The 19,220-nt window shown below is 48.8% G+C and overlaps 1 protein-coding gene and 1 non-coding gene across 2 annotated transcripts in view; both read left to right on the top strand.

Moving 5' to 3' along the window:
* Window positions 1-19,220, top strand: part of LOC119462652 (adult-specific rigid cuticular protein 15.5) — a 56,947-nt gene that overhangs the window by 12,390 nt on the left and 25,337 nt on the right. Inside the window, exons 2-3 of the mRNA XM_037723966.2 lie at window positions 8,301-8,429; window positions 14,261-14,523. Coding sequence (XP_037579894.1) covers window positions 8,319-8,429; window positions 14,261-14,523 — 374 coding nt within the window. The 5' untranslated portion in view covers window positions 8,301-8,318. The remainder of the gene's footprint in view (window positions 1-8,300; window positions 8,430-14,260; window positions 14,524-19,220) is intronic.
* Window positions 5,142-5,213, top strand: Trnae-cuc (transfer RNA glutamic acid (anticodon CUC)). Its single transcript has one exon. It is a non-coding gene; the product is annotated as a tRNA-Glu (tRNA).

Here is a 19,220-nt window from a genome sequence, read left to right as displayed (position 1 = left end):
TTCATATGACCCATAGAAACCACGCTCATACAACTGAATGAATGTTTAAGTAAGCAATTATTGATCAAGGTTGGTCATCACCTGATCGCGGCTGTGAACTGTGCAGTAAGTGTGGTTACTGCCTTCGAAAGTCGGCAAATTTATCCTAAGTAGCGGGTCGGGTTATCGGTTGCATGGCGAAATTTGTAATTTTCCGGTCCGCCAGATTCATGAATCAGGAACGATTGCTTTAAGGGTGTACGTACACATCGACAACGCAACATACGCCTGTTGCAGATAAAAAACACGCCTGTTGCAGATAACATAATTATAGTCCTTGAGCTGGATCATTCAGAGAGGCGGACATTCATTGCACGCGAAATCGTAGCACATATTCAACTGGTTAAAAAATCACTAATTAACTTCTTAATTAATTACTTTACGGCACATGTGGCGATTTTTAACCGGTGAGCTTGTGAAGCGTATCCACTGAAAGTTAATTTCCAGAATGACACCAGTTTCGAAATATGCGCCATCAAACTCGCCGTAAAAATGCACTGTTCCACTTACTTTTCTAACAAAACGCTCTTTTATGCATTGAAGCACAGAAGAAACTGGAACGCCCATGTATTTCGTCCCATACTTTGGGAAATATTATCTCGAAAGTGATGTATCTCATCCTGGAAATCAATTTGAAATGGATACGTCTTGGAACCTCACCAGCGAAAATTCGTAAATTGCAAAATGTGCCGTAAAGTAAATAATTAGGAAACTAATTAGTGATTTTTTGTTAATTAGTTGAATATGCGTTTGGATTTCTCGTGCTAGCAATGTCTGCCTCTTAGAATAATCTGCTGCTCAAGGAAAACAGTCACGCTATCTGACACAAGCGACCTTTAAATATTCCGTAAAACTTAAAAATTATCACTCTGCATATTGGTGCGCGCGATGAGGTTTTGTACTTTCTTTTGCATAGTTGAATGCACCTCCTAAGAGAGAAAGCGAAAAGCAAACAACTTTTATTGCGATAGCAATTATATGGACACTCAAAGTGAATTTCGGTCGTCGGCGTCGTCGTCGCTGTTGCCGTGAGGTTCCGTATGACGTCAAACGGTGATGAAATTGTTGCCGCACGCCGTATGCTGTATGTGAGAGTGAAAGCGCGCGAGAGACACGCGCTTTCACGGAGAGCGAACGCGCGACGGAGAGCAAACGCGCGTTCTGCGCCGTGCTCCCTGAAGGGCTGCAGAATTAAGCATCTATTTCCTCCTTTACAATCACCGTATATGTAGAGCAAACGCGACTTCTTACGTCGCGTGAAAGGCGTTGGGGGACGGGAGGGAGGGAAGGGAGGCGACGTTTAGCTGCGGTACCAAATGCGTATTTATGTAAAAACGTTGCGAGGCGTGAAGGTGGTAAAGACTTCCGACGCTGCTCGACGAGTGTCCCGTTCTGATCTTGTCGAAAACCTCCGAGCCGCCCCCAGAGGCACCAGCAACAGTCACCAACGCCGCGCGCGTTCGGAGCGAACGCGGGCAAAACGCCGACGGCGACGACAAAAGTTGGGCGCGTTGCTGGTGCTGCTGCATGTCCAAGTTTATACAGCTGATAAAACTACTGTCCTCACTCCGTATAGCTAGCTTTCTACTAATTTGCAATCCCAATTGATGCTTCGCCTTTGGGTTGAAACTACGACATTTTTGAGTACGCTGATTGATACGCGCAACAACGCATCAATCGCTTGACAGGCCTCTTCGAAGTCGCCTGCCTCGACAAATTGACTCCCAGTACTTCGCAGCGTAGTAATTCATACGGCCATTAGACGGACTATATGATTCCAACGAAAATCCGTATGTCCTTGTCGGAACGGTCATAATGAAAACTTGGAGTACGCCTAAGCTTCGTCTTTGAGAGTGGAACGTGATAGCGTTATTGGACGCCGTTTACGCCGACACCGACACCCTATTTTCTGCGACAAGGGGCCCGATCAAAATTTAGAAGGGCTCGGTTTTCAACATTCCCCTCAATGTTGCCTATAACCAAAGTACAGCGAAACACCATCAGCATTGGAGGTCGCTCAAGGTTCGCCTTTAAGAGTGGAATGCGATAGCATTCAAAGGTCCCTGGCTGCTTATCAGGCTTTTTTCTCGTATATTCAAATTACAATCCGACGCCATCACACCTGTAGGTTGTGGTTAAGTCGTACTTTACGATTTTTCTGGCGGACTTTACTTTCAGGAATTCAATATTTGTGCACTAAATAATTTTTGTTGCCCCACGCGAAAGGCCCACCCGGTCGGGGTGGTTCGAGGTCATGTGGTTCGGCATGATTATTTCCACCAGATGCCGATGCTTACGCCGACGCCGACACCGACACCAACGCCAACGCTGGATTTTCTGCGACACGGGGCCCTTAACGCTGTCGTGTTAAAAGTGACAACTGCACTGTGGATGTTCTCACAGCCGCGTTGGGGGTTGCAGTTCTCAATTTCAGGCTGTGAGGTAATTCGACATTTTAAGGCCTTATTATCGCGCGGATCTGTCTGGCCGATTTAAAATTCAAGGCGCTATAGCACGTTTTGAGAATGGTCCTTCGCGAGGACGGCGTTAAAGGCTCGAGTGAGCCCATCCTGTTACCAACTACTGTACAATACGTGTCCTCGCTAGAATTTTAAATTATGTGGATCGCAGCACGCGTCAATCACAGAGGCACTGCAATCAAAGGCATGTGGGGACCGATCGCGATTCCAACAGATGGAACAAGATAGGATAGACAGAAAGATTAAGACCGAGATAGATAGATAGATAGATAGATAGATAGATAGATAGATAGATAGATAGATAGATAGATAGATAGATAGATAGATAGATAGATAGATAGATAGATAGATAGATAGATAGATAGATAGATAGATAGATAGATAGATAGATAGATAGATAGATAGATAGATAGATAGATAGATAGATAGATAGATAATCGAATTAGGGGCAGACGCCTATGCTAACGCGTTAGAGTCGCTCAAGTGCAGCATCACGATCCGTGAGGTATTCTTTTTCGCGCAACTCGTCCGTATACTTATTGCTCGCATGGGCACAGCTATCGCGTTAGGAAAAGCGCTGATGGTCACCGCTAAACAAAACTGACCACACTTGGCACGTGCACCTCGCCCCATCCGGCTCACGCACTCAAAATATTCGCCACTCATCGTCCGGGCATGCGGGTAAACCTGTCAAGAGGAGGGGGAGGGGGCATTGGAAAAAAAAAAAGTCTACGTCGGATTATTCTAATCCCTTCACAATGTGTAGTCGAGCTGACAGGGCACCGCATAAAGAATCGGGGTGTCTCCAAGCGGGCGCGCTCGGAAAATGCGAGGGATCCAGTTGGACTTTCACGCAGGAGTGCCTTGGCGCGACGGCGGACGCGCGATGACGCTCGTAAACACCGCGCTTTGCGCGCGCCACGCCATGTGTTTGTGCGCGCGCCAGGGACCCCCCCCTGCAAGCGTTGGAAGAGTCTCACCAACGCGGCCCCCGAAGGTCTCCCGCATATGTCATCCTCCAACCGCCGCGTGGTGAAGCGAAGACTGAGGAACAAAACGAAATATAGTGGATGCAGGGAGGGGGCTGGCACCCGACAGCTTTACAGAAGAGGGCATTAGCATAGGGTGGTCGCTGCGCTGGCTTCGGAAACGGAGCACAGTAAAGAAAACCAACGGCGTCACACAAAAAAGGACAGAGGGAACAACAACAACAACAACAACAAAATGAAGTGGCGCGCCGTCGCTGCCGTTATCTCGTCGGTGCGCGTGGTGGGATTGCGCTGTTGGTATTATTATTATTTTTTTCCTTTCTGTCTCTTGGCGGGCAGTGGGTGCCCCGGAGTGGCGCAGAAGAGCGTTCGTCATCGCTCGTGGTCTGGTTCAGCGAGAGCACGCGCGGAACTTGCCTGAGTCACCGGCTGAGCACGACGCGCGGCCATCTGCATTTCTCAGCGAGCGCGCTGTGTGTGCCGCCGTAATACGTGGGCCATGCGCCGGCCTCCTCTCGTTGCATCAGAATGCGCGGTTTCCTCCGGAGGAAAGCGTGGTCCTCGCTCGCTGTCTGCATGTAGAGTTGCTCTCTTTGCATGGGAGCCATGGAGCGGAAAGAGGCATGCGCTTCCGTTGTGTGTGTGTGTTATGTGTGACCGCGAAGATCAGGTATTCAAAAAAAAAAAAAAGGCACTACGAAATCTTCGTATTCACCAAAAACGACAGAGATTCGAAAGAACTCTCCACCGAAGCGTTAGCGTGAATTATTGCCGAGAAAAACCGCCTTCCGATGTTGCTCAGATTCCGAAAAAGTCGAATCATGTGGCGCTCCCAGAACTGTGTATGTATGCATGTCGGTAGCTGGAGTGGTGTCCATCACTGCTTTTAGGTTAGTATTGGCAGAAAAAAACACAGTTAAAAGCAATACCGTAAAAGGAAGGAAGGAAGGGTAATGATTGGCAATGCTTCGATACCAGGACACTGCTAGAGATCTTGTTAAACCTTGCTAGAGCAATGCTGAGAAACATGTTGCGAGCAGGTGGAGATACTTCCCTTCACCCGCTGCGGTAATATAGCAGGCTGTGGCCTTGCGCTGCTGAGGTCGAGGTCACGGGTTCAATCCCAGCGACGGCGGTCGCATTTCGAGGGGGTTTGATCGAGATGCAAAACACGCCCGTGTACATAGATTTAGGTGCACGTTAAAGAACCCCAATTGATCAAAATCCATCCGGAGCCCCCCGGGGTACCTATAATCAGATTGTAGTTCTGGAACGTAACCCCCCTCCAACCGCTACAAAAAAAAAAGGGAAAAAAAAAAGGGGGGGGGGGGGGGGGGGAAAGAAAGCTTACCGATGTTATGTCCTGGCTGCGTCACTGATTAAAATATCAGCAAAAGCAGCAACTATAGAGGAATATCAGAGAAGGCGGGGACAGTTGCGATAAGGAGGTTCCGAACGTGCAACTCGATCCTTGGCACAAGAAATACACTTGATGCAATAGCACTGTAGTGCTCGCGCCCCCTTCAAGCCATTATCACTGTTAGCGTTTGCTGCAGTGTTTGCCAACATCCTCATCACGTTTTTTGCGCTCTCCAAAACGACAAAAAGTGTTGAAGGAGCAGCAGGAGTCATCTCCGGCATGGTCTAGTGGTTAGGATACCTGGCTCTCACCCAGGAGGCCCGGGTTCGATTCCCGGTGTCGGAACATTTTTTTTTTTCTTTTTTTTTTTTTTTGCCCGTGCAAATGTTGCATAATATGCTGAGTTTATGTTTAGTGGTCACACGCCGCGCGCGCCGCGTCATAAACGCTTTAGCGCCGTCAACACGGCCACTTCAATGCTGTAGGAAGGGTGAAGGACAGGGATCTGGCTATCTGGCGGAGCAATGACCTGAAGCTTTTGCAAGGCTAGATCCGCCTTGTAGGCACCACGCTGCCACCTTTCTGACTGCCGGTTTCTACTTCATCTTGAACAATAGAAATGCTCTTTTTCTTTTTCTTTTTAATTTAAGTACTGAAATTTAATCAACAGTGTACAATGTGTCCCGCTCATGCATGCACGGTTACAGCTTTGGTTGATGCTGTATGTGCATTCTACTTGGGAATAGAAATAGGCACCTCCTGAACAGCAAACGTGGGAGCTTTGAGCATTGACTTCACGCACGAAGGTAAAGAGCCTATTGAAAACCGTCATTTCAGAAAATAATCATCGCTTTAAGCATCGTCCCTGTCGTCCATAGGAATTGCTCTCGACCTCAGCTCGTGAGGTTTGAAGCGCGTTGTGAACAGGCACTAACGCGACAGGAGCATAACAAACAAACTAGATTAATGTAGGAGCCCCCCCCCCCCCTTTTTTTTTTCTTTCTTTCTTTCTTTTTTCTTTGTTTATGCTGCTGGTCTCACCTGACTGCGAATGACTTGCGTGGTTGGAAGGAGCAAACATGGATGTCGCTCGAAGGAGGATGTGGCATTTATTGTTTAAAGAAGTTATGCATATTCCACGCATTGTGCTGACCAATTTTATGCGATGCATTCTGCAGGCATCTATAGCCTCGTTTGCGGTAGCGCAAAAATGGCACAACGTGTCCGTGTAAGCGTGTGTGTGAAGACAACGGCACAACGACGTTGACACGACGATGGCTATGACATGAGCTAGCGAGAGCCACAAAGTCGCTAGGAAGAGCAAAAAAAAAAAAAAAAAACGTTTCGCAATAAAAACCACGTACGCGCAATGTGATAAACAGGACCTATCTATCCCGCGAAGTGCCTGGTAAGAGGCAAAAAGCGTTTCGCATTAAAGTTACACGACGTATGGAAAGAACATCGAAAGGCCGTGTCCATTGTGTCTAATTTTACTGGTCACATACACAGAAGCAAGCTAGACCGCGCTAGCTCAGGCCCGGCCTGTCTGCCTGCCTTTAAATAAATTCTTTCTCTTTCACTCTTCCCACCTAAACTGTTACAAAGCTGCCGAAGTGGGAGAAGCGGAAATACAGGATGCTATAAAAGTAATACAGAAAGCATAATTACCCAAATACGAAATGTATGACCTCTTTATAACGTTTCGAAGGATTCAGTGTGAAAAGGCTCGAAGCTCCGCTCCATGGCTCGTAACGTGACGCTCTGCGTTGGCGCTCTCGCAGTCATTTCGAACTGAGCCTGACACTTTGCACTGTTGAGGTAGGCGTGCTCTTTCCATCTTTGGAGCCGCTTGCTTTGCTTCGCTCTTCAGTATAAGTGGGCGTGAGCTGTCGCGTGGTGGGTAACGTAGGGAGTAAAGGGGAGGGGTTAATGTTGGAAAAGCGGGGAGGGGGACCTTGCGAATCTATATACAAGCGGGAAAGTCAGAAGGGGCGAAGGCGTTGATGAGCGTGAAGCCTTTATTTCACCGACTCCCTTGTTTCACCCAGTAGATCACTCGCTTCTTTTTTTTTCTCGCGGCCTTCGTCCGTGCGAAGGTCGCGGAGGCAGCACGCCTTTTCGCTGTCTTTGCAGGGTTCGTCTCGCGTAAGTGCGTGCGAGCTCTGTCCTCGCTGTGGGCACGAGAATGCCGAAAGTAAATTGAATAGCGGGTCAACTCGCCAGCTTTTTTCCCGCCACCCTCCTCCACGCTGTCAAAGGCACAGTAGAAAGAACGAGAACAGAAGGCTGTCAACGAGCTAAGACCGAGCCTCGGCTAGTGCACCAAGGTCTCATATATAACTCGCTGAGTCATCAGAGTTTAGCTAAGAATATTGGCTGTCAAGAGACTGAGATTTCATGTAAGCGAAAGAGAGTGGTTTATGGATGGTCGCTGCTCGCAATGGCGTGTTCAACAGAATTGCAGGGGTTCGAACAAAGCTTGCGCTGGCTAATCTTCACTACAGGCATTCGCAGGTGGTCGCACAGCTCACTCGTACTCGCAAGATTTGTCTTATTTAAGTGCGGTCCGCGAACGGCCTTCTCAGCCACGATGGTGTCATCATGCCGATAGCTATCAAGATTGGCGAGTTTCCGAGCGCCGGTTGATCAGGAAAAGCTCTCACCAAAGAGAACGTTTGTAAATACGGGCCCAGTTGTGTTTAGGAACAGCAGCATCCCTTTAGTAACTTCGCGCATTGATGATGATCGAAGCAAGAGCAACTAAGAGTTTTTTAAATTAATAAATGCTCGTGCAGTATCTCGCGTTTCGTGAAAAACCGGTTTCATTAGGCGTCGAAAATATTTGCTCATGAAAAAGCGCGGTAATGATGAAGAATGTGATTTGCGTAGATTAGTTCAAAACGCGAGCAACGCGAGCGCAGAAGACGGCGCTGGCACTGTCAACCGTGTCGATAAGGAATCAATAAGCTTTGGTGAAAGCAACGCCCACCCGCAAGCGAGACAGTGAAACGGCATCGGGGCACGAACATCCAAGGGGTCGCTGAATCACTGAAAATTTTCAACAAAGGACCGAGCGAATGTGGCTGAGTGCTCGTAAACTTCGCTGGATTTCATTGTTGCAGGTGTGATGTTACGAGAAAGCAACTGAAGCAGCCTGTGTTTACAAAGGCTTGCTTGTTGGTTGGGTTGAGCCCGATGGGCTTCGTCGGCGCAGCCGTTTCAAGTGATGCCGCGGAAGCACAGAATCCACTGCGCCATATGCCTCTAATACGACAGTCAATAGAGAATACAAACTGTCGATGTCTGATCATTATCGAGTTGCTTTAGCATTTGAAGATACGTCGATCGGCACGAGGCTGCTCAAGGCATGCCGTTTGGATTCGTTGTTCCATTGGTAAAGTTTGTCAAAGAAACTGTTTTTTCGTACCGCAGGCAGGAAATAGTGCGACCATGGCAATGCTGCTGGGCCTAATATCCGGGAACCTTGCGTTTCCGGGTGCAGCGGAGTTGGCGGCTCACATGGATGAGATCCTGCCGCCGGAGCAAATCCAAGACGCTCAGGTAAGCGACTGTCCCCCGTGCTTCGTGATTCGTAAATACCTTTCACAATCCATTGCTTCGCTTGGGCATTAAAAAATAAAAAGAAAAGGTCACTCGTAGGTGATGCAACGGTACGATTCGCCTGCGGTAAACAAGCGTTAACGCTGCTATTGCTGTTTTATTGACAATAATACGGAACAGATTATCGTTAATTGTGACCACTGGAAGCGATGAACCGTCAGGAACAAGAGTTTGGGCACCGCGGTGACCTAAAAGAAAAAAGAGTGGATGGACAACCTTCACGCACCAACACAGGTGTTCACGAGGAAGATCGGAATCTGAAATGATCAACGGTTGTTGAGCTAGGGGGATGTCGCTGTGGCACCAACTTTTCGACAAGGGGAGTTTGCCTTCGTCAGGGAAACAACTGCTTTATAAACCAAGCCAAGCCTGACGAAGGCAAGGCTCCTTGTAGAAAGGTTGGCTCTAGAGGCATTCATGTTTTATTATTATTATTATTATTATTATTATTATTATTATTATTATTATTATTATTATTATTATTATTATTATTATTATTATTATTATTATTATTATTATTATTATTATTATTATTATGTGTGTGCAGGAGAGTTTGGCATCATGTGCGATGCCGACTACTCCTTACTTAGTGCAACAGGGCACATAAAACTTAGACGGGCTCAAAGAAAGAAAGAATAAAATAAGATATATTGTTCGTCACTGAAGCTTCATGCACCGCGTTTCACAAATGGTTTGAAGACCGGCTTGCTGTCAGTGGTGAAAGTCCCATATAGGGCGAAGGTGAGTGCTCAAGGCTGTGAACGTCGTCAGGCGTCTCACCACGTGTAGTTTGACAGTTCTTTGATTTTATCACATCTCTTGCCTTTCTTCTCATTCCTCCGACTTTTCCGTCTCCCCCTACACCAGGTGGTGGGTCAGCTAAGGCGTTGCGCTGCTGAGCACGAGATCGCGGAATCGAATCCCGGCCGCGGCGGCCGCATTTCGATGGAGGCGAAATGCAAAAAACGCCTGTGTGCTTGCGTTGTAGTGCACGTTAAAGAACCCCAGGTGGTCAAAATTAATCCGGAGTCCTCCACTACGGCGTGCCTCATAATCATAACTGTTTTTGGCACTTAAAACCCCAGAAAGAAGAAGTACACCAGGGAAGCCAACCGGACGTTAATTCCCCCACCTTCCTTCCACGCCTATTTCTCTCTCAGAAGACTAAAGCAAACAGTTGTACTTTTTTGGCGTCATCAAGCTTGCTTTATAGGCTTTAACAATGCTTCGCACTCTTGCATATCATGCCTTTCTCCTTTTATTTGTTTCTCATATCCCTGCATCCACTTGTACCGAGAAAGGTACCTGACTAGAACCTTATCAGGTTAACTTATCCGGTTGTTTTTTCGTACCACCATTTTTTTTCTTTCTCTGCCTCCGAAAGCACCCGCAGGTACGAATAGTGTGTCTATGTGCAACGTGTTTGTGCGAGCTGATTTTGTACAGACGAAAAAAAAAACTGTTAGATAACAGGGACTTCATTAGTAAGCCATGTGGCAAACAGGCCACTTAAACACAATCCTGCAGTCATGGTATGTTTATAGTACGCATACCTTGTATTGGATGCACTGCACATCATCCCCTCTCAACTTCCCCTTCCCTTCGCCGTATCCCCTCTCCCGTCCACGCAGTGATAGACCAGAGGTACGCGGCCTCAGCCTTCCCTCCTCCTCTCAGATCATCAAAGTATCCCTCACGCTCGCTCGTACGTGTGCCATTGAAAAAAAAAGAATATCTGAAATTTGGGAACAATGCACATGTAACAACAGTGCTAGGTAACGCTTGTCAGTGGCATCAACCGATCAGGAGAGGTTAGCACTGCCCTGGCGCCAAAGAAGAAGGGCAAGTTCGAACGACTGACTGAAATACGATCCAGTTGGAAGCGAGGTTAGGCACTAGAAAAGGAACTAATGACGAAGTGCCGGCTATCGCCATAAAGCTGTCCGTAAATGCTACGTTATGTCGTGCACTGAACAATGCCTCGCCATCTGATTAGGAAACGCCGAATTCAGCCGAAGTCAGCTGTTGCAGCCACACTTGACACCATAGTACCTTGTGCTTGGAAAATGAGTTTTTCCCTATTCTTATATTCAGCAAGCGGGTTGCGAAAGCGTTACTGCAAAGGATAATTCCCATTCAAGAGTTCCAAGAACGTCCGGTAAGCTCGCAATTCTTAACGTTGAGTCACTTGGCAGCGCACTGCAGAATCTACGCTTACCAATGCTTCAACGGCACATCGTAGGACTCCGCTGCATGTAACTGGAGCCATCTTCAATTTTTATCTCTTGCTGGATTTTTCTGGATGCTGACCAATGTCGTTGTTTCACCCAAGAAGCGTGATCTACCGCCCGGGGTGTAACGATGCCCCTAATTGTCTCAATTCTCAGAGCAACGGCGTCAGGACAGAAGAAACCACTCGTCAGGAGGTCGCAAAGCCGTACTTGCCTTACATGTACAACAGCTACGACCAAGTCCACCGACAGAGTTCCACGGCTAGACGCAACAGCGGAAGACCTTTACTTTCCAGAGATATTACGGGCCGCTACAAGGGACAAGTGTCAAATAACGTTCGACACACGCCCCCGCCGACGTCGTTGGACGATCCCGCCTCAACTACGCGAAGTCGTCGCCCGCAGAGAGGGCTTCTGATGCTCGTACAGCCAAAGTCTGGTCAGGGGATCGAATCCTTCACGGTGCAAGGGTTCCACAGGGCCACGTGCGACGTAGTCGGGCACGGACTGGTCAGCTCCCGTCTCACCGCGCGCGGAGGTCTCCTCGTCGAAGTCACCTCCGCGAGCGCCGCCAGGAGACTGCTGAGGACCGAGACGCTCTGCGGAGTCGCCGTCGACGTCCAGGTGCCCCGGAGTGACCAGCACAACGTGGGCCTCATTCGCGGCGTGACCAAGTGGTACACGGACGAAGAGGTCGCCGACCAACTCAGTTCACAGGGCGTCGTCCAGGCCCGGCGCATCAGGACTCGCGCACGCGACGGCGACCAGGCCGCCGCGTCATCGCAGGACAACGTGCAGCCGACGGACAAGGTCGTGCTCGTGTTCATGCCCCACGAGGAGCGACCTCGGTACGTCACACTGGACGCGGTCGAACGCGAAGTCGAAGAGTACAGGCCCGAAACGCCGCAGTGCTTCGAATGCCAGAGGATGGGCCACGTCGCCAGGCACTGCCCGTTTAACATACGCTGCGCGCGATGCGGTGGACCTCATCCGACGGTGTACTGCGACCAGCACCGGATCCGCTGCGCCAACTGTGGCCAGGGACACCGAGCGACCTACAGGTTGTGTCTTGCCCGCCAAAGACGTCTTGACATTGCCTCCTTTTCCTCCGCTGGCCACGCCCATCACGTGGTCCCAAACCTCCAGAGCGTCGTCCAGCTTCCCGAAAAGAAAAGGGAAACGGACACTTCCAACGAATGAAATATACCCCTAGAACGGTTCATCGAAGTTAAATAAGTTTGTCCGCTTTTTCGAAGTGACGCGCAATCTCTGGCACGAACATTAAGCGTTGAGAGAAGAAGGAAACGGCATGGCCACGCATGAGAGGCGACCAGTGCACGTTCTATTTCAAGTGACTTCATAGTATGGGACACAGAGCAGGCTTATATGTGTCCTGCCTTAAGTGTCGTTCCGTCTTCCTTTCTACCGTCTTCCGTTGAATAGCGAACCGGATACTGTGATCTGCTGTGCTGTTCAAGGTCGGACCGTTCCCTTTTCCTCTCGCCCCAATCATTCAAAATGATCCAACTCCCTGTGTTTACTATGGATTTCTCTGTTAACAATGGGGGAGCCTGTCTTCATAGCTGGCCCTGTGGACATCTCCTGATTCACCAGCGCCTTTCATCCCCCTCCCTACACCTCTTCGTCAATCCGTCTCAATAAAGCTTTATCGTCTTCATAAGCCGCCTATAATCGAAGTACGACTTAAATGCAGCTTTACACTATGAAGCGCTGTCGGAGCACTCCGAGACGACCGGCTGTAGTGTCCCGCTCAATGGCGTAGCTGAATATGTTCGGTATTTGAGTATTTCAGCACATCATTATGTCTTTTTGCAATAATCGGCTACCGCTTCCTTCAAACTGCGCATGCGCGTCGAACACCGCGCATGCGCAGTCGGCGGTATGTGTAACGCAAGAAAGGTATACGTCATGCGAGCTTCGGCTTCTATGCCAGCTTCGGCGTCATGCGAGCACGGCCCACAAGTGAACTCTAACCAGAGTAACATTTATACGAGTGCGCATTTTCACATATGTAGCATAGATAACCAACGCTTTTTTACTTTAAATGATGGTCATATCAGGCTGAATTCGGATGCCTTGAATGTATTTTGTCAGGCCTAAATTAAACCTTATTGAAGTAAACTTTGGCGGAGGTAACTGGCGGAACTAAAAGTCATTTTACGGCGAGCATAAAATGACGCTTGTCGCTAGTGGTAAGTGCACATTACCCCCTGTGAACTTTAACACCGTCAATGTTTATCTTCAGACCGAACTAAAAAAAAAAATAACCAAAGCACCCAAGCCTGCGTGGTTGTTACTGCCATTCAAGGTAAAGAGCGCCGGTTACCTATAATTTCCTCATCTGTCGGCTTGTTGATCTCGGACTGCATCGGGGCCTCGTGTGTGCCTACTCACCTCTTCAGGGGGGTAAGTATAATATGTGGTGCAACTTTTCTTTGCCTTTTGAATATACCTCGGTGTTCCTTTATATGTCCGGCAGCATCGTGCACTTGGTTCCTTTCTTTGGACTCTCCCCGTTCTTAATTTTTCAGCTTGTGACGTACGTTATCCCTCTTTTTTTATCGCATTTATTACCTTTTTTTATTATTGTTACGCTAAAACTAGTAACCGTCACTGCGATATGGTGACTTAAGGAAAAATTTAATTCTGGGTTTTTTTTCTGCCAAAACCACGATGTGATCATGAGGCACGCCGTAGTGAGGGACTCCGGATTAATTTTGACCATCGGGGATTTCTTTAACGTGCACCCAATGCACGGTACACGGGCGTTTTTGCATTTCACCCCCATCAAAATGCGGCCGCCGCAGCCGGGATTCGATCCCTGCACCCTCGGGCGTACTATCGGAACGCCATAGCTACTACGGCACCACGGCGGGTTGCTATCTGGGGACTAAATTTCTTTAGTTTACATTTATTTCAATAATAAAACAATAATAAAGACACCGACACAGCAGCTCGGAGTCAAGTACTGCACTAAGCAGCTTCGCTGCAATGCACTCCTTCACAGGAACTACGTATAGGAACCCCAGCCGACGAAACCACGAGCAGACACTGTATCCGCTTGTGGATTCTGTGGTTTTGGTTGTGCGCGCCAAGCAATGTACATCAAAAAGATAAGCGCAAGTGATCGATAACCGGAGCAGGAAAATTGCGGTATACGCGGCGCATGTTCCCGTGCCCACTTGTATCTATGATTCATGTTTCAATGAAGGGGGGGGAGAGGGGGCTGGCACTCTCGTTTTCGGAGTGCTGGGGAACAACAGCATCGCCTGCCGAAATATATCTGATCCAGTGATCGGTCACTTGCGCTAACCTTTTTCGCCTGCAGCTGCTACACTGCCCTGTGACGTTTCGAGTGGTAGAAGTATATACGGCTGTGAAATCTGGAAACAGACGTGTCGTTGCAAGGTAGCGCTCGCTGTGTGTTGTCTTATACGTCCGGTGTCGTTTGGCCTGCGTCGAAACACGCGTGCGCTGTGACCGCTGGGCGCACTGACACCTCCCTCCCCCCGAAAACAGGAGGAAGCGCCCGTGGCCGTGGCTGCCCCGCGACGGCCCTACTCGTTCAGCTACACGGCGACCGACCCGCGGGACGGCTCGTCGCACGGCCGCTCGGAGACGGCGGACGTGACGGGACGCGTGACGGGATTCTACACGCTGCGCACGGCCGACGGCCGCAGCCGCCGGGTCAACTACGTGGCCGACGAGCGGGGCTTCCGCGCCGAGGTGCTCACCAACGAGCCCGGCACGGCCAGCCTCAATCCCGCCAACGTCGTCTTCAGGTGAGAGAGAGACACGGCGCCCCCGCCCCTTCCCCTTCCTCTCGCACCGGAATCTCTGTTCGACGCCACCACTATACAGTGGAATGCCGTTGATACGATTCTGCATAATTACATTTTTTGGGATAATACGTTTTTCTTATATACGAATATTGTCGAATAATACGATTTTCGGATGATACGTTTTATTTTCTGGTTCCTCGAGAGGATTGTATCAATGAGATTCCACTGTATACAACTAAACGCTCCTCATTTACCACCGAAAGGGGCTGAAACGCTGAAACTGAGTGGCCACTTAAACTGGCAACCCATTTCATCATCATCACCCCCACCATACCATCCTCCCTCCTTCTACTCCCCATGATAATCATCATCGCTGCCGATTTTACTACCGCAATGCTGCTGCCAATACTTCAAAGGAATATCAAAGGACAACAACCTTTCACTAAAACCAAGATATTCGGGAACATGACGTCACACACTGCAGCAAGATTGCTTCTTCGGTGTCTGAAGCCAACCGTGCTTAGTGACCGTCTGTGAGGCAGTGATGAGCATTCCAATTCATCTGGCGTCTCTAGCGCATACGTATGAAACTATGACCTATATCTCCCTCCCGGCGCCACATAAAAAAAAAGAAAAAATTGTGAGCTCACCTCCACGTCCGCCTAACCACTACCCTAATTACACACGCAACTATATATTATAATGCTCATGGTGCTCGTCGATTTACACCAGGTGCTAATTACGCGTATCACTAGCTTACAGGTGGAGGCAACGGTAAACTACGCCTCCTGGTGTGAGCTCGGTGATTTAACCACGCCAACGCATGACGTAACGAAAATCAGCAGCCGTTAATTGCGCGGTCATCCATCCACGCCCGTGGTGTGAATGAGCTCACGCATCTATACAGGCTCACCTTTAAGTCATCGCGCAACATGCATATACGGACTGCGAATGGAAGCAATCAAATCTCGGAGCGGTGTTTCGTTTGACACTTGGTCTTATCTTGTATTTCTATAATGTTTCCGGACACCACAGGTGTTGTCTGTTCTTGAGGGAAGTGACTCGACTTCGAGGAAAACGAACACAAAGTCATCCTTGCATACGGGGGTGATCACGCTTCCCTCGTTCTGTATACCATACCAACCCACGCCTCCACGTTGTTCGAGGTTGTTATACCTGAGTAACACGAACGGAAGTCATCCATCTTGTGCTTTTTCATCCGCCGACGGGCGTTACATAATCTCACCCTATAGCCAAAAGGTGTGCGCGCAGAAAAGTCATTCCTGGTTTTGTTTCCAGGTCTCTCGCTGCGGTTGCCCGAATTTTTTTTTTTTCCTTTCTTTCTTTTACGCGAGCCAATTCACGCCGACGCCAGGTCGACGAGAATGCGGACGAGATGGTGGTGACGTGAGAACGAACTAAAAAAAATAAAGAACGGCTTCTCGCTTAACTTTTACAGAGAAATAACCGAGTTGCACTCCTTCCGCTTGGCGCGGTGTAGATTGGTCAACCCAGTTTCGACCTCCCGATCCATATTGCTAATTACACGGTACCCGCAGTTTATAATCGAGCGGGATGAGCAAATTGATGCTCGCTCTTGTAGCCACATTTCCGTGTTGCACTGATGCAAGTCACTTTTTATTTATTATTTTTTTTTTACACCTGCACGAAGCGAAAGCGCGCGTAAGGAACAGCTGGACACGAGGTCGTAGCTTCGGCTCCTGGCGTGCTACAGTAAAACGCCATGAGACTTCCTTGCTCCAATATTTCAAATCATATTTAGAGAGCCTCAGGCGGCGAAACTTATAGGGTAGCCCTGCAGTCGATGGCACCGCTAGAGCTGTTTCTTTCTCTTCTTCTCGTAAGAGAACATCCATGCCTTTCGGCGCACTTTCATACGGAGGCTGACAAGCTAACTTATAAGCCTTGGCTTTCATGTCCTGGTTTATGAGCACCGACATGTAAGCGCTGCCTCGCGAGCTTATGCGCCCCTGCGTATTGGTGGTGCAGTGATATAAGCTTCGACTTAACGCGAGCATTTGTTAAAAGCCCGCCGACCGCCGCTTGCGCTTTACCGAGCGAGGTTCGTTTACATATACGCTGTGACAGCAACGGCCCTCTTGGCGCACTGAGTAAGTTGTTCTAGCGCTATGAAGAATTGGTGCGCCAGAAAGTTCCCACAGGCCCATCTCTCGCAATGCAAGAGAGAGACAGGCTCAGGTCATACTCGGGAAGATGGTCTACATACCGTTGATATAAATCGCGTTTTATAAGCGCAGTGGTGTTTTACGGTGAGTTCTTCTTCCGCCACCTTCCGGTCAAAAAAAAAAAAAACATCTGCAACCGAGCTTACGTCCCCTATTGCACGTAGTTTAATTAGTCATGCAAGAACGCGCAAGAAATGGAAGTGCTGGTCTTCTTGGTGCAGCATTTCTATTACTAAGACGCAAACACATGCTGTATGACTACTAGAACTAAGATCGTTAATGCGCCACTTTGTCGTTTGTGTTCTTGTACTTTAATCGTAACGGACGGGCGCACGAAGCTTACCAAAAGTTGCTTCTCGGTCGAGTAACAATTGACTTTCCGTCGCCGAGGTGAAACTTTAGAAAGCTTTGTCAGCTGTAAGTATCTCCGTAATCCCTTTCATACTCTTTTGTTCTCCTCCTTTAGCACATACGTTGAAATACCGCTGGAGAAGTTGTTTCGACGAATGAGCGTTTCACCGTCGGGTTTTTCAACATCATATACAGGTCAATATGTCGGGAACTTAAGTCATGCCTTAATATCCTAACCAGACTGTATCGTAATCTGTTCAACTGACCATTTTCCAAGTTCGCAAGTGCGCTTCCTTGCACTGCTTATTTGCCCAACTAATGGTGGCATCGGTCATGGTTCAAATGAAGGCGATGTGTTAGCTGCATATCCTCGAGTTTTTCTCTTGCGCATGGTTTCACTATGAGATACGCCTACATTTACCATGTCATAAGACAAGCAAACTGTGCTCGTATCGGCGGACATAAAAAATGACTGTGTCGTCATTTTCAGGGCAATCTGCCTCATGGCAAAGCTAGCTTTACAATTATGAAAGAAGACCTGATACCGATTGATTGATTCTGACGTACGATTACGAAAACAAGTAAACCTGAACCCTGTCCATTTTCTTTCAAGGTTCACTAATAGCCACAAATGTATGGTCAATCTACCTCCTGCTATAAACATTTTGAGAGAACGCGAAAAGTCACGTGATAGTTACCATACTCACACAGTTGTTATCTTGGAGCGCTCGTTAGTAATCGTCCTGAATCAGCGTCGTGCCATGAAACACAGTGCGCCGACACACGCCTTACTTTGTCAGCCATGCCGAAAGCCAAGGAAAGAAATGAGGGTATACAGAATCGCGAAGAAGGGTCAGGCCGGCAAACCATGAAAAGCAAGAGAAAAAATAAAAATAAGAAAGAAGAAAAAAAAAAAAACGGCGCACTAAAGTCACCCTGACGATGTTGAACTGTCCCAGGTGGCAACCGCGGAGCCACGCGAGTCCCCCATAAAACCCGGAAGCGGCAGCAAGCAACCTCCACTGCTGACTTCAGTGGGACACACACACTACCTGACTCCTCCTTCATACTTATTACTTGTCTCCTCTTTTCAACGCTGTCCCGAGAAGCGCGACGATCGTCCTCGAGAAGAAAACGGTTCGAGAGTTACGTGTCACTGGAGAAGCACACGTTCGAGACATCCGGCCGCCCGAGACGGGCGACGCGAAGGGGACCCGACCACACGCATGCCGACCGATGCCGCTGCTGCTGCTTTGATGCGAACCGCACAACAGCGTATACGCCGCTCTTCATCGTCCGTCGTCGGCGCGGACAGATGCCGCGGGCCTTTTAACGATGACTCGTGCGGCATCCCATAGACTCGTGCCTTCTTCGCGACGCCAGTCTTTGACAAACGCGAGAACCAAAAAGTACAGATAAGTAAAGTAACGTGGTAAGAAAGCATCGAGGTCGTTTTAATGCGGCAGTTCCGCCCTGTTCGAGGAGCTAGGTGCGAGATCCGCCGCGAAAGGAGCGGCATAAATTAGCGTCGCTGTGCATGGCGGTCCCGTCGTTTGTGCGTAGCAGCACGAGTCTGTGGCAGCGATCGTGCGTGAAAGGAGTAATCATCGTTGCAGCCGCTGATCGCGGGGTGATGCTCGTACGCCAATCAGTTGCGTGCAGTGAGCCGGCACGCCGGAGACGGCGCATGCCGCTGGTACAACGTAATCGGGGAGAGCGAATTAGCTCGTTCTTGCACGTAGGCTCACTAGCTTGTTCGAACGCAGCGCGCCCTCTAGGGCACCTTTAGAGAAATGAACAACTTTCAAGATGCTCACGAAAGTCTATAAAAAGACTCGTTGTCCCGGCCCTTCGAAAGTGGACGTCCAGCGAAGCTGTGGAAAACTGCCACTACAACTGCTCTGGGGGAGGAGGTATTCTTTATAAATACGAAATCATTATGTGGGCCATGAAGCGAAAAATCCGGCGTTAACGTCCGATGGTACGAAAACACACGTGACCAAGTAAGTGGTGACGTCATGTTTGGCATGACGACGAAACGTGATTACGTCATCACCTCAAACGTCGAGTGATGACGTAATCGCACCAAAGTTCGCGTGATGACATCCTCACGTCAAACGTTACGATACGTGATAACGG

This window comes from Dermacentor silvarum, chromosome 8 (genome assembly GCF_013339745.2).
Source record: "Dermacentor silvarum isolate Dsil-2018 chromosome 8, BIME_Dsil_1.4, whole genome shotgun sequence".
NCBI lineage: Eukaryota > Metazoa > Arthropoda > Arachnida > Ixodida > Ixodidae > Dermacentor > Dermacentor silvarum.
The sequence above is the reverse complement of the archived record's forward strand: the minus strand, read 5'-3'. Positions and strand labels throughout refer to the sequence as shown.